Source organism: Sphaerodactylus townsendi, linkage group LG07 (genome assembly GCF_021028975.2).
Source record: "Sphaerodactylus townsendi isolate TG3544 linkage group LG07, MPM_Stown_v2.3, whole genome shotgun sequence".
Taxonomy (NCBI): domain Eukaryota; kingdom Metazoa; phylum Chordata; class Lepidosauria; order Squamata; family Sphaerodactylidae; genus Sphaerodactylus; species Sphaerodactylus townsendi.
Genome location: NC_059431.1, coordinates 110,088,381 through 110,102,311, shown reverse-complemented (window position 1 = coordinate 110,102,311; position 13,931 = coordinate 110,088,381). Strand labels below are relative to the sequence as shown.

The 13,931-nt window shown below is 44.0% G+C and overlaps 1 protein-coding gene across 2 annotated transcripts in view; it reads left to right on the top strand.

The window, feature by feature from the left end:
* Positions 1-2,653: 2,653 nt before the first annotated feature.
* The window catches only part of RNF20 (ring finger protein 20), a 46,721-nt gene continuing 35,443 nt past the window's right edge, over positions 2,654-13,931 (top strand). The window contains exons 1-9 of one of the 2 annotated variants that reach the window (XM_048503436.1): positions 2,654-2,689; positions 5,159-5,330; positions 6,009-6,176; positions 6,270-6,417; positions 7,928-8,110; positions 10,017-10,135; positions 12,093-12,239; positions 13,517-13,594; positions 13,711-13,830. In XM_048503436.1, coding sequence (XP_048359393.1) covers positions 5,202-5,330; positions 6,009-6,176; positions 6,270-6,417; positions 7,928-8,110; positions 10,017-10,135; positions 12,093-12,239; positions 13,517-13,594; positions 13,711-13,830 — 1,092 coding nt within the window. In that variant the 5' untranslated portion in view covers positions 2,654-2,689; positions 5,159-5,201. The other variant, XM_048503435.1, reaches the window with a different exon arrangement.

Sequence of the window (13,931 nt, the reverse complement as noted above, 5' to 3'; positions counted from 1 at the left end):
GCCCATCATGGAGACTGAGGCCCCTTCCACACATGCAGAATAATCCACTTTCGATCCACTTTCACAACTATTTGCAGGTGAATTTTGCTATTCTGCAAAGGTATGAAGTGCATTGGAAGTGGATTGAAAGTGCATTATTCTGCATGTGCGGAAGGGGCCTAAGTCAAATCTAAAAGCAAAGCAGAGCAATACTCCAGGAATCTGCAGAGTGCCCATAGAACAAGAACAGATGGCAAGCAGCCATCTCTTCAAGACCAGCGGGTGAACCGGCTTCTGGAGAAGTAGAAGATAAGGCTCCAGCCAAGGTCACCGGGGAAGGAGCAATTGTTGCTTGTGAAACTTGTTGCTTCTCAAAGTCGACTCGGAGTGGTTAGCACCACATTACCCACAAACAAACTCAAGCAAACAACGCTCTGAGCTGGTTTCCCAACTCTGTACCTGGTATGAGAAGGCAAGTGTTGACCTTATCTACAAATAACAAAAACAAAACAGTTAACTCTTAACAGCATATACCTTTCAGTAACGCCGAACAAGCAATAAAATCCATTTAAACACAGGCCTATTGTGCATGTATTGCTTACCTCGTGGTAAGCAGTGCGTTTTCCCAGCGGTTTTCAGTTTAAACTGGGGATCCTCCTGCTGAAAAGCATCCCCAGCTGAAGCTAGCCTGCCACTTTCTTCTTTCTGTGTTGTCTGCTGCCTTTTTTTTTCTTTTTAGCGGTATTTATACCAGTAAATAAAAAAGAAGAAACCCCTTCAGGCTGCTTTGCTGGTCCCAAGAGAGTAAGGGAAGGCGGGTAGGAGCAGAAAACCCCGAAGGAGCCCCATGTGCAGTGATCTCCTTCGCAGGGACTGCTAAAAGTTGCAGTTTACCTGTTTGGGAAACTGCAGGGATTGCAGGCAGTGAGAGTGTGCTGAGTTCTGGAGAGGGGAAATCTTGTGGGTTGTGTACAAAGAAACCTTGGGGGAATGGTCACTCACTGCGAAAGAGATCACAACTGAGTAAATGGCGGCAGATGAAAAACACAAGTATATAAAAGAGTAAGCTACAAATATTTATTACTGGGGTCCAATGAACCTCAGTGCCTCAATACATTCAAATTCACCCTGAAGAAAGCCTGGATTAGCTCCACTTTTTCTGCATTCTACTTCTCAGTGCAGGTGAGTGTTTCATATTTCAAGAAAGGGTTTACATACATTCTGAAATGTAGATTAATGCTCAAAACAAAGCTTATAGCCATAGAGCTGACTACCAGATGCTTTGGTCAAACAGAGGAGGTAGCAGTTGCATTCATGTTCTGAATATGAGCTTCTCAGAGACATCTAGGAGATAGATCAATGGATGAATCATGGAAGTAGAATGCTAGACTAGAGAAGAGTCTTGCCGTCTGATCTGGCCTTGCGGCTTGTACGTTCTGACAAAGAAACCACTCCCATGTGATCCAGAGACATGTCCTGTTGCAAAAAGATTTGCAAAACATTAATTTCATAATTGAGGTTGTCAGATCCCCTCTGGCCACCAATGGGGGATGAGGGGGTAGGGTGGCCAGATTCAGGTTGGGAAACTCCAGGAGGTTTGGAGATGGATCGTGAGAAAAACAGGGACCTCCGTATGGTACAGTGCCATAGAGTGGATCCTCCAAAGCATCTATTTTTTACAGGGGAACTGGTCTCTGGAGGTCTGGGACCTGGAATACCGGGGAATTCTGGTCTTACCTGGAGGCTGTACCATAGTGACATGCTAACCCCAGGCTGAGTAGGGAGTTTCACAGCAAATAGAACAAGACTCAGTGGGACCCTACCACAAACAGGTTTACTGTGGTAGATTTTAACACTAGACACGTGCCTGTCTTTAAGGGACGCAAACTTTTTGCTATTTTCAAAGAAGACATTTACCTACTGCACAGATGGTTAGTTTTATTACCACGCAACAAGCAAGCAAATCAATAACCCAGCAAACTCATAACACTTTTGTGAGATAATTTTAACCGGAGTTTCTTCCCACACCATTTTTTAAAATTGCTTGTCTATTTCCCATAAGCTGAATCATTTGAGTTTAAAGGAAGTGAGTTTGGTGACCCTCTTGGAGAAACGGCTGTGCATTAGGTTTCCTTAAAAATAATGGCTACAGGGGCAATTAGAATTCACCAAGGAATAGGGAGGCCAGCGCGCAAGTGGGAAATCTGCCTAGTATCCCAATTTTTATATTATTTATATTATTGTATTGTTTGTATATTTTTTTTACTTGTAAGCCGACCTGAGTCCTTTCGGAGATTGACGGAGTAAAAATGTAATTAAATGAATAAATGTATTCAGAGTAAACGTATTTATATAGAAATGGATTGCTGATAAAAGTCGGATGCTAGACTACCGAGGCGAGCGAGGGTAGATGGCAGCCATCGTCTTCTGGCTGACATCAGCTTCCGCTTGCAAGCCTGAACGGGATTTGGAGGCCATCTTAGCTAAGGGCAGAGCGTCCCTAGTGTCTCGCCTGTGGCCCGCAAAACTCGGCAGCCATGCTTGATGAGGGCAAAGGCGCTTCGCGTTGCCTGAGAAAAACGCCCGGCTGGCTGCCATGTGTACTACGGGCAGAGAGAACGCGAAGCTGATTGGTTCACGCCACGGCGCGTCCGATGACGGCTTGCTTCGGCGACGGTCGTCGTCTGCCTTAGGCCTGGCTGGGTTGCTGGTGAGTATGGAGGGAGGGCAATTCTGGGCAGGAGCCTGAAGCAAACTGTGAGGTTGTAATGAGGGGAAAGGGGAAAGGAAGGGGGAGCAGTGAAGCTTCCTAAAATATCTTGTGGTAGATCAGAGTGAACTCTTGGCAGCCCTGGAACAACGTCCAGTTCATATATTTTTGGAAAACGCGCATCACTTCTTGCGACAACCCTGCAAGGTAGGTTAGGAGGACAGTCATACAGCTTCATGTGGGGGGGTTTGTGTGTAGAGAGTTGCTTCCCAGCCTGGGGTTCCCCAGACCTAGCCTGACACTAGCTGCTGCACAATACTGCCTCTTTTCCTCTTGAGAAGTACCATTCCTACAGAAGAGAAAGCGAGGAAAAATTGAGGGGCGGGGGAGAGAAGGGCAGAACTTCTTAAAAACCGAAGAGCTACCCGCCGGTTGAATTTATTTATATTCTGAATATTGATGCTGAATTTCTTGGGAATTACCTGTTTTCTCTGTTGATATATGTTCTGTATTATTTTGATGGTGGTCTGTCAAGTTCTTCAGCCAGTGTTCAGTTTTAAGATAGTCAGTATCTGGTGTCATTGCTTTAGAACAGTGGTCCCCCAGCTTTTTCAGGCTACTGCCCCCTTGGCTCCCAGACCACACCATAATGCCCCCCCCCCCGCCCCCCAACATGTGAACACACACTTCTTTCTTGGTATTAGGTCTAACTGCAAATTCAAAACAACTTCTAACACTGTAACCACACACATGTATTTCACAAATCGAACATCGATTTCACAAATCACGTTTTCCAGTAAAAGTAAACCAATTTATTCAGCTGTTGAAAGGGTATGTCTGCCTTCACAGTTTTAATGTCTTCACCGTTTTAATGGAATGGAGGTGCTTTGGTCCAGGGGTCTCACCTTCTCACCAGACTGCAAGGCATTAAGAAGTCTTATATTGCCACATTCAGTAATTTTCAACCTACTTCTCAGTTTGGCAAGAAGCTGGGTGACTGCACAGTAGTAAATATGAAGTTGGGAAGGCAATAAAGTACATTTTGACTTTTTCACAGTGCAGGGTCTTTTTGAGAGAAACTTGTAAATGGGGCACAGAAATTGAGTAATAAAGGTGCCTTTGCTGGCTCTTAGCTTTGGCTCCCCCTCCCACCCTGGGAATGATATGAGGAGAGTGTGGCTGCTTTCCCTTTAAAACTCACCGAATACCTTTTTCTTGCCAGCTGCCCCAGGAAACCCTGTGCCGTCCCCCTACTGGCCCAAAATTTTGCGCCACCCCTATCACATCAAAATTCCTTACCACCTCCTTAATGTTTCCACCACGCCAGTGGGGGAGTACCGCCCACTTTGGGAATCCCCAGTTTAGAAGAAGAAGAGTTTGGATTTATATCCCCCTTTTCTCTCCTGCAGGAGACTCAAAGGGGCTTATAATCTCCTTGCCCTTCCCCCCTCACAACAAACACCCTGGGAGGTGGGTGGGGCTGAGAGAGCTCTGAAAAGCTGTGACTAGCCCAAAGTCACCCAGCTGGCGTGTGTTGGAGTGCACAGGCTAAACTGAATTCCCCAGATAAGCCTCTACAACTCAAGCGGCAGAGCGGAGAATCAAACCTGGTTCCTCCAGATCAGAGTGCACCTGCTCTTAGCCACTACGCTACTGCTGCTCTCTCAAATGTTTTCTGGTGTTTCTGGAAAACTGGAGTTAAGTTCTTTATCCTGTGCTGCTGTATGTCTTGCCAAACAGGGTCTGTTCGGGTCCCTGCTGTTAGTTCTCTTTCTGTTGTCTGGTTGTTTGTTTTTTATTCAGGCTGAATATGATCTCAGCTGGAGAGAAAGAGATACCATTTCCATTACCTGCTTAAGGAGCTGGTGGTGGCTCTTTTCTGGTTTGTTAGATTTCTGTTTAATATGCTGACCCTTTAGGCACCAGGTTTGCTGAAGAAGGCTCACAAAAAAATCTTTTCAAATATTGGCCCAGAAATTGTGAGTTTGAGATCAACTGAGAAACAGTTGCTCACGAACCATATAAGACCCCGATTTTGACCGGCATGAATCCAGGTGCTGATACACACATACACAAACACACACAGATTCATTTTCTTTATTTTGTGACCTTATACTTTTTGATAATGCGTACCATGACTAAGTAAAATGCAAACAGAGTTTTTTAAAGGCTGAGATGTTGTGTCTTTGAGTTTAAAGAGACATTAACACCATGACATAGTGCGCAAGTCAATATATTTTGTGTAGACCTTTATATGTTTGTGTAGACCTATATATATATTTATATTATAGCAGTCAAGATTATTTAGCCCAGGGGTGTCTAACTCTGGCGCCCCAGAAGTTCATGGACTATGATTCCCACCAGCCCCTGCCAGCGTGGCCAAATTGATTTAGCTGAATCGTGGTTAGTTTTTATTTTCACAGAAAGGAGAGAAGCAGCAACAGCAAAGTAAGATTCTGTCTCTTTCAGGCCCCACTTGAAGGAGTGGAAGTCTCCAGCCGGTCAAGTCACCATGTCTGGGATTGGGAACAAACGAATAGCAGCAGAGTCCAGCCCCTCGGGGCCGCCGGAGAAGAAAGCTGGGGTTGAAGACTCGGGGACCACTGTGGAGACCATTAAGCTTGGCGGTGTCTCCTCAACAGTTTGTATTTTTTTTCTGTCCCTCTTTCACCACACCCTGGAGAATCAACTGATAGGATTAATTCCCCATCTGTAACGGGGGTGTGATATTGTATTGAATCTTGTATTAACTCTAGTAATGTAGGGTAAGCACCACTGACCATTTGGATAATTTGAAGCCTGAGCTTGAACACTAGTTCTTTCTGAGGTTGGAAGCTTAGTTCTTTCTGTGTCTCAGATGCAAATAAGAGATTATATTATTGACTAACCTATACGTACATATCCTTGCACATTAGACATTTAGCACGGTTAAAATTCTTTCCCCTGACTAATTAGATTTTAATATGGAGCATATTTAGTTACGTTGGAGGGAAATTCAGTTATGGGATCTGGTGGGTTTTCCGGACTGTGTGGCCGTGGTCTGGTGGATCTTGTTCCTAACGTTTCGCCTGCATCTGTGGTTGGCATCTTCACCAGCCACTGATGCAGGCAAAACATTAGGAACAAGATCTACCAGACCACGGCCACACAGCCCGGAAAACCCACCAGAACCAGAAGCCTTCAACAACACATCAGCTATGGGAGTCTCCAGTTGTAGTCCCCAGAGGTACAACCCAGACTCAGGTTTATCATCTCAGTAAGGATAATCTTGATGCGATTGCAGGAAGAGCTAGACATAATAATCTTGATGCGATTGCAGGAAGAGCTGGACATTCGCACCCTACAAACCAAGAACCGCAAGCTGGCAGAGATGCTGGACCAGCGACAGGCTATTGAGGACGAGCTGCGGGAACATATTGAGAAGTTGGAGCGGCGGCAGGCCACGGACGACGCCTCCCTGCTGATCGTCAATCGCTACTGGAGCCAGGTTTGCCCCCAAATTGACCCTTTTGCCGTCCCGTTTCCTTAATGTTTTTTTTCCGCTGGTTAAATGAACCGGAGGGTCTCTCTCTCCTTTCAGTTTGATGAAAACATCCGCATCATTTTGAAACGCTACGACTTGGACCAAGGCCTTGGAGACCTCCTGTCGGAACGGAAAGCCCTGGTGGTGCCCGAGCCCGAGCCCGATTCTGACAGCAACCAGGAGCGTAAAGACGAGAGGGAGCGAGGTGAGGTTTGCAACCTTGCCTGCTTTTTCAAATGAAAAATTATTACAATCCCTGTATCCTCGAAAATAAGACAGGGTCTTATATTAATTTTTGTTCCAAAAGATGCGTTAGGCGCACAGGTGTCAAACTTGCGGCCTTCCAGATGTTATGGACTACAGTTCCCATCACTCCCTGCCAGCATGATGCTGGCAGGGGATGATGGGAACTGTAGTCCATAACATCTGGAGGGCCACAAGTTTGACACCTATGCGTTAGGGCTTATTTTCAGGGAATGTTTTATTTTTTCCCATGATTTTGCGCCCCCCCACATGACCAGATCAGCAGCGCCGGGGAATCTGTAACTAGGGCTTATTTTTGAAGTAGGGCTTATATTTCAAGCATCCTCCAAAAATCCCAAAAAAATCATGCTAAGGCTTATTTTCAGGGTAGGTCTTATTTTCATGGAAACAGGGTACATGCAAAATAAATTCAATGTTGATTGATAGAAAAATGTCACCTTATACAATACTATCAAATTATGCAGAGTTTCCGAGTCTTAACTTCATTTTCTTTTTTATGATTTTACAAAGTGTGTATAATACATTTTATACCTTGCATGTACATTTAGTATAATAAAAGAAAAAAAACACACAGTAGAATAGAGGACAAATACTATATGCTAGTCTAAACAAAGGAAATCTATTTTCTGAATTCCTCTATCATATAGAAAGGACTTGGGGAGACAAAAAAGGGAGAAAAAATGAAACAAACAAATAAACAAAAATGTATATATTAAAAAGAAGAAAAAAAGTGTGTCTGTTGCCATGCTCATCATGTGTGGAATTAAGAGCCGTTGTGTTTTTCTCATCTCCATGACATACAGAGAAAAACCTTTAGCGTTTGCAGACATTTTTGCTAACCAGCTTTGTGCATAGTACCACGTTTAAGTCCAGTTTCTTTGACCTCTTCACTTGTAAATAGTCAAAACCGTTTTTAAATAAATGCCTTAGCTGACACTTCCTGTTTTAAATCTGTCACCCAACTTTGCGATTGGTTTATACTTTCTCCAGTAAAGCCATTCAACAGTAACTTAGGCCCCATCCACACGTGCAGAGTTATGCACTTTCAATCGGCTTTCGCAATTGTCTGCAAGTGGATTTTGCTATTCCGGACAGTAAAGTCCAGCTGCAAAGTTAATCGAAAATGCATTATTCTGCATGTGCAGATGGAGCCCTAGGCTCATTCCACATATGCAGAATAATGCCCTTTCAAACTGCTTTCAGTGCTCTTTGAAGCTGTGCGGAATAGCAAAATCCACTTGCAAACAGTTGTGAAAGTGGTTTGAAAATGCATTATTTTGCGTGTGCAGAAGGGGCCCTAGATATGCCCTTTTTTGGTTATCGGGAGTATTGACATAATTTTAACAGTAACTTAGATATGCCCTTGGGAAGGTAAGGAAGAGATTCCTTTTTGGGTTCATGGGAGTACTGGCATCATTTAATGGCTATTTCCTTGTGTGGCTGTTTCCTAGGGGAAAGATTTGAGCCTGCATTCTCCTTTCTGGCGACCTTGGCCAGCAGCACCAGTGAGGAAATGGAGTCTCAGCTGCAGGAACGTGTGGAGTCTTCCCGCCGTTCCGTCACTCAGATTGTGACCATGTACGATAAGCTACAGGAGAGAGTGGATATGCTGTCCCATAAACTGAACAGTGGAGGTACGATGTATATTCAAGATTCTTTCACCTAGGGTAAACAAGTGGCATTGTTGATAAAGAGTATTGAACTGCTATAGGACAGAACCAATAAAAAGCTTCGCTCCTCTTGAAGCTGGCCTAGTAAATAATTGATTATTTATTGGACTTCTGCAGGTTTGCTGTATTGTTCATAGAAACTGCCAATAGAAAATGGTTTTCGTTTGCTTTTTAGATTTTCCCCACAATGATTACTGGATCACTCCATAAGGCATTTATTTATGGAAGTACACAGTGTGTTATACCCAGGGCCGTGTTCCTGCAGATGCAAGACTTCTGCCCAGAAGTACATTGTGCTGGATCCAACCCAACAGAAATACAACTGTCATAATATCCTCATTGTTGAAAAACAAGGCAGTGGAATTTCTTAGATTTCTATGACCCTTTCCAGTTATTAAGTAATTTGTTTCAGAGTAGTTCATTCTAGTTGGGTTGTTGATCAAATATTGATGGATGTGTTTTAACTATTCTGCCACATTTCAGAGCTTCCACAGTACTTGGTCTCCATTGGTACATTTGGTCGTTCTGCTTTAATAGTTATAAATGTTTGCACGCTTCAGTATGTTAAAAACTAATTCTATATCCATAACAGATACCTCATTTCCTCAGAGTCAGCATGTTTCCCCGCTCCTGCATTCCTGCTGGGAGACCTTGGGTTAGTCACAGTTCGTTCAGGACTGTCTTAGGCCCACATGCCTCACAAGGTCCCTGTTGTGGGGAGAGGAAGGGAAATGAGTTTGTAAACCCCTTTGGGTCTTCTTACAGGAGAGAAAGGGGAATATACATCCAAACTCTTCTTTTCTTCTCTATAACTAACAGTTAAGTGGCTAGTCCCGATGCCGATTAGAAAAGCTACACAATGGCATCACAAGCAGAAAGGGAAAGAGTGTCTACATATATATATATATATTTTTTTGGGGGGGGGGTCGTCTCAAGTATGGGTAAAATAAGACTTCTAAATGAAGGAAAAGAAGGGGGAAAATCCATAGATGGCCAGATTCCAGACTGAGTATTCTCCAAGAGGCACAGAATGTTGAGAGCAGTTTGGAAGAGTTTGGATTTATATTCCCCTTTCTCTCCTGTAGGAGACTTAAAGGGGCTTACAATCTTCTTTGCCCTTCCTCTCCCCACAACCAACCTATGAGGTAGGTGGGGCTGAGAGAGCTCCGAAAAAACGGTTAGCTCCAAGGCGTGCGTTACTCGGGAGTAAACTTGGTGGTAGTCGGTGGCATTGCTTTGGAGCAACTGTGCAACGCTTTGAATGGGTGAATCACAACCCTGGGAGGGTTTACTCAGAAGCAAACCCCATTGCCAGCAACCGAGCTTACTCCCAGGAAAAGGATCGCGCTTTCGTTCTTCCCATGAAAATCAGTAGGGTTACCTACACTGCTTCCCCAAAACTAGGTCTTAGGTTTAATGCTAATAGACTATTATCACATGACGAACTCTGTGCATGCGTGCCCACGGAGAGAGCTCTGAGTGGCACCTGTGCCATAGGTTCTTCACCCCTGTTATAGAGGCTTTCCTTCTTGCTCTTCTAAGTCTATCTCCGAAATTTCAAGGCTCAGAGTGATTCCAAGGATGCTGAATTCTGCACTTTAGTTGCACGTACACAGTCCTGATGATTTGTGTCCAATGGTCCCAGTGCAGCGCAAAGCAAGCGGAACAAGATTTTCCTCCTCGCTGAACCCCTGCATTTCCTGAGCGTCCAGGGATGTCATGAGCAGGGTGGGGGTTGGTAGTGAGCGAGGATTGGAGGAGATTTTCTTCTGCTCCCCCTGCTGGCTGAAGGGCACCAGTGGAAAATGATGGCAGGATCCAAGCCAGTGCTTTTCCGCTTTAACGTTCCCCAACCCCGTTCTTCTTCCAGACGTCTCTCTGATGGAGGAGGCCGTCCAGGCACTGAACACCTGCCTTTCAAACGAGAACAGGAGGCTACAGGAACTGGCAGATCTGCTGCAGGAGAAGCACCGCGCCATGTTGCAAGAGGTATTAAAGATGGGGAGATGTGCTGAAACAGCATGGCTGCAGCAAAGCTGTCGACAAAACAGATTGGTTGGAACTTTTGCAGCCGGGCCTTTCTGCTGCTTGGGATGCCCGAGAAAAGGAGATGCAGATGACTGGAGGCACGCCAGCCAGCAGAGAACCGCCATGTTGATTGGTCACTTTTCTGTCCCGTCCTTCTCCAAGGCGGCCTGTATCCGTACAACCCAGTGATAAAGCTGTGCAAGGCATTTTCTCAACCTCAGTCTGTTTAGCTGGCAGCTCTCCTCAATACAGGTTCAATACTTTTCCATTGTACCACATTGATTCCTTACTGGGTATGCCTTGGTAGCACCGAAGGAAGAGAAGAAGAAGAGTTTGGATTTATATCCCCCCTTTCTCTCCCGTAGGAGACTCAAAGGGGCTTAAAAACTCCTTTCCCTTCCCCCCTCACAACAAACACCCGGTGAGGTGGGTGGGGCTGAGAGAGCTCCGAAAAGCTGTGACTAGCCCAAGGTCACCCAGCTGGCGTGTGTGGGAGTGCACAGGCTAATCTGAATTCCCCAGATAAGCCTCCACAGCTCAAGCGGCAGAGCAGGGAATCAAACCCGGTTCCTCCAGATTAGAATGCACCTGCTCTTAACCACTACACCACTGCTGCCAGGCTTCTGGGAGGGAAAGTGTAGGTCATTGTGGTTTGAGGGTGATTGCAGGTGATTGTGGAATATCATTTGTAGAACTCCATTGGTCAGCCATGGTCGGCTGATAGGTGAACCTGCTTGGGTTGAAGCTTGGACTAGAGTGTTCCCTTCTCATTCATGATGACAAGACTGGGGATCTTCATAGCTAGCACACCAAAGTTAGGGCTGTCAGAAGCAAAACGGGAATCCTGGTTGTAGAAGCCAGGGAGTATGAAATGTAGCGAATAGGTGGTGAGCTGTAATTTTGCAAAATCCATATGTAAATGAAAAGTAGAGAGACCGTTCCTAATAGCAGTACTTGGTGATAACACAATGTCCCCTCGTTTTTGTAAGGTAGTTTGACACTTCGTAATTGCTGAGGGATCCCAGGTTTTTATTAAGTCCTTATGGGGGGTGGTGGGGAATATCTTGACTTTTACTTTGGTGCTATCACACTGGAGATTGACACATCGTTCTATTGCTTTTGGAAGACTTCCCTTTCCAGTTACGGAATTGCCACGGTTGTTCCAATAGCCACTATGGGATCTGATCCCTGCAGTTGTGTCATTGTTTGGCAGACTGTTGGGTTGATAAGAAGCTGTTTCAGATTGGGAAGTTGTCTGACAAGGAAGGTCTCTTATTCAAGGCACACTGAAAGAGAAATATTGGGGTCTAGGATCGTTGTTGTCTAGGATGATTGCAGACTGTTGGGATGCATTGTAATCTTTAGCCACAGATTGAGAAGGCTGGACTGGTACCCAGAAGTACCCTACAACCAGACAGGCACCAAAGAGATAACAATTGTTGTCGCCTACAGTAGCCAGCTATTCCAAACTGAAATGTGGCTATATAGGCCACAAAAGCAAATTCTGAAATTGTAACATATTTATTTCCAATGATCAAAATTCAGGAGATGAGGTTTGCCTTTACGGTGAGGCCAGTGTTTTATGAGATGTGGTGGAAATTTGGGTTGCAGAACTCTCTTCCCATTTGAGCAAGGTTGGACTTGGGGAAGGAAAAATTTATAATGGAAGGCAGGGGGATGAAATTTGAAAATGACAGGCGAAGATTAAACCTTATAAACTTCTTATGGGGATTTTCACGGATAACCTGGAAAAGGTAGAATTTGTAATATATTTAATCAGGGTGTCCAACTGAAGTATTTTTTTAAAAATCCAGAGTGGTAAACGTCCACAAAGTGACGTGTACGCAGTCGCTCTGTAAACAAACATGAAGATCGTTCCTTGCGTTGACCCACTTCCTTGTTTGTTTTTTTGCTTCAGTTTTCCAAGCTGCAAGGGAAGGTGGAGACAGCGGAGTCTCGTGTGTCCGTGTTGGAGACCATGATTGATGACCTCCAGTGGGACATCGACAAAATCCGGAAGCGGGAACAGCGACTCAACCGGCACCTGGCAGACGTCCTAGAACGTGTAAGCAATAAGGCAGGGTGGCAGCAAAGATGAGAATATTTTCATGTTCCTTTGAGCTTCTAGGGTTTTTTTACATGGATTCTGCTTATTCTGAGTTTTATTCTTTGTTACGAACCTACAAGTTAGGAGAGGCTAAAAAAAGGGGGAGTAGCCCAAGGTACCCCGTGAGCTTCACGGCCCAAGCAGGGTTCCAAACCCAGGTCAACTCTCTTAATGTCCTTGTAGGTGGAAACACCCCTCCCCCTGGATAAGCTTGGCTTATTATTATTTTGTAATAATCTATTATTGTATTTCTTTATAACTGGATTTCTTTATTTTTGTGTCTGTGTATAGGATTTTATTGTTTGTAGAGATTTATATTTTATGCCTAATAAAGGTTTACCGTATAATCATCTGTCTTATCACAGTCATCCAAACTGTATTGATGAAACAAAACATCATAAAAGCTTAATTTCAGAGTCGGAACCATAATGCAAATAAACTCACACAAGTAGAAAATTGGCTTTGAGATGGGGAAAAGAGAATAGATGGAAAAATAAAATTCTATACGTGATGGTACAGTACTGAGCTTGATAAACCCAATGGCTGCTTTGTGAGGGAGGAGGTTTAATATAGATTTCCAGCTGATTCAGAAACAGGCAGTAGTATGTAATCTTTCCCTCTGTTGGAAGGTTGGTAATGATGATCATATTTATTTTGCGACTAGAATACATCCATGAAGAGAGATTTTGCTCTTCCTCCTCTTACAGATTTGACTTACAAAGAAGGATGGTTTGTAGGCCAGAATTTCACAGGAGTTGGTAAAATATTTTTTTTGGACATTTAGTTATTGTTAAACATAGATCAATAAGCTCTCTTTTTTCTCTTGAGGACCCACCTCCTCCTCTGGATTATTTTAATTTAATTTTTAATTCTTTTTCTCTTTTTTAATTTTTTTATAAGTATTAATTAACAGTGTTTAAAAGCATTATCTTCAACAGTTATATAATCTAAGGTTAATGGCAATGTAGTAATGTGGCTATGAAGGATTATTGAAAGTTTGTAACAATGTTTATATTTTTAATAAAAAACTTAAAATTCAAAAAAAATATTTTTGAAAGACCACACAGAACATCATTCTGATCATGGAGAGAGTTCCTTCCTATATTGGTTTGTTTTGTTTGAAACCTTTACGTTTCTATCCCTTACATAGGATTGGACCGACACAGTTGTCTTGTATGTTTGAAGATGGTTCTTAATTTTTGTTGGAAAAATACCTCTGTTCATTACCTTTGCAGGTGAATTCGAAAGGCTACAAGGTGTACGGAGCAGGGAGCAGTCTGTATGGGGGCACCATCACCATCAACTCTCGCAAGGTGACTCACGATTATCTGGGAGACGTCGGCGGGCAAAGAGAAATACTTGGTGACCGGGCAAGGGGTTCAAGGGGTGGTCTTAACTTTGGTGCCCGCTCTTGTCTTCTCCTGCCCAGTTTGAGAAGATGAATTCAGAGCTTGAGGAGAACAAGGAACTTGCTCAGAACCGCCTGAGCGAAGTGGAGAAGCTGCGTCAAGATTTCGAGGAGGTGACGAGTCAAAATGAGAAGCTGAAGGTAGTGGAGACGCCCTTGTTTTTTTTTTCTGAATTAAACCCAGAATCACATGCCACTCTTGGGCCCACCTCAGTTTGTGTCTACCTGTATTTATTTAGTGC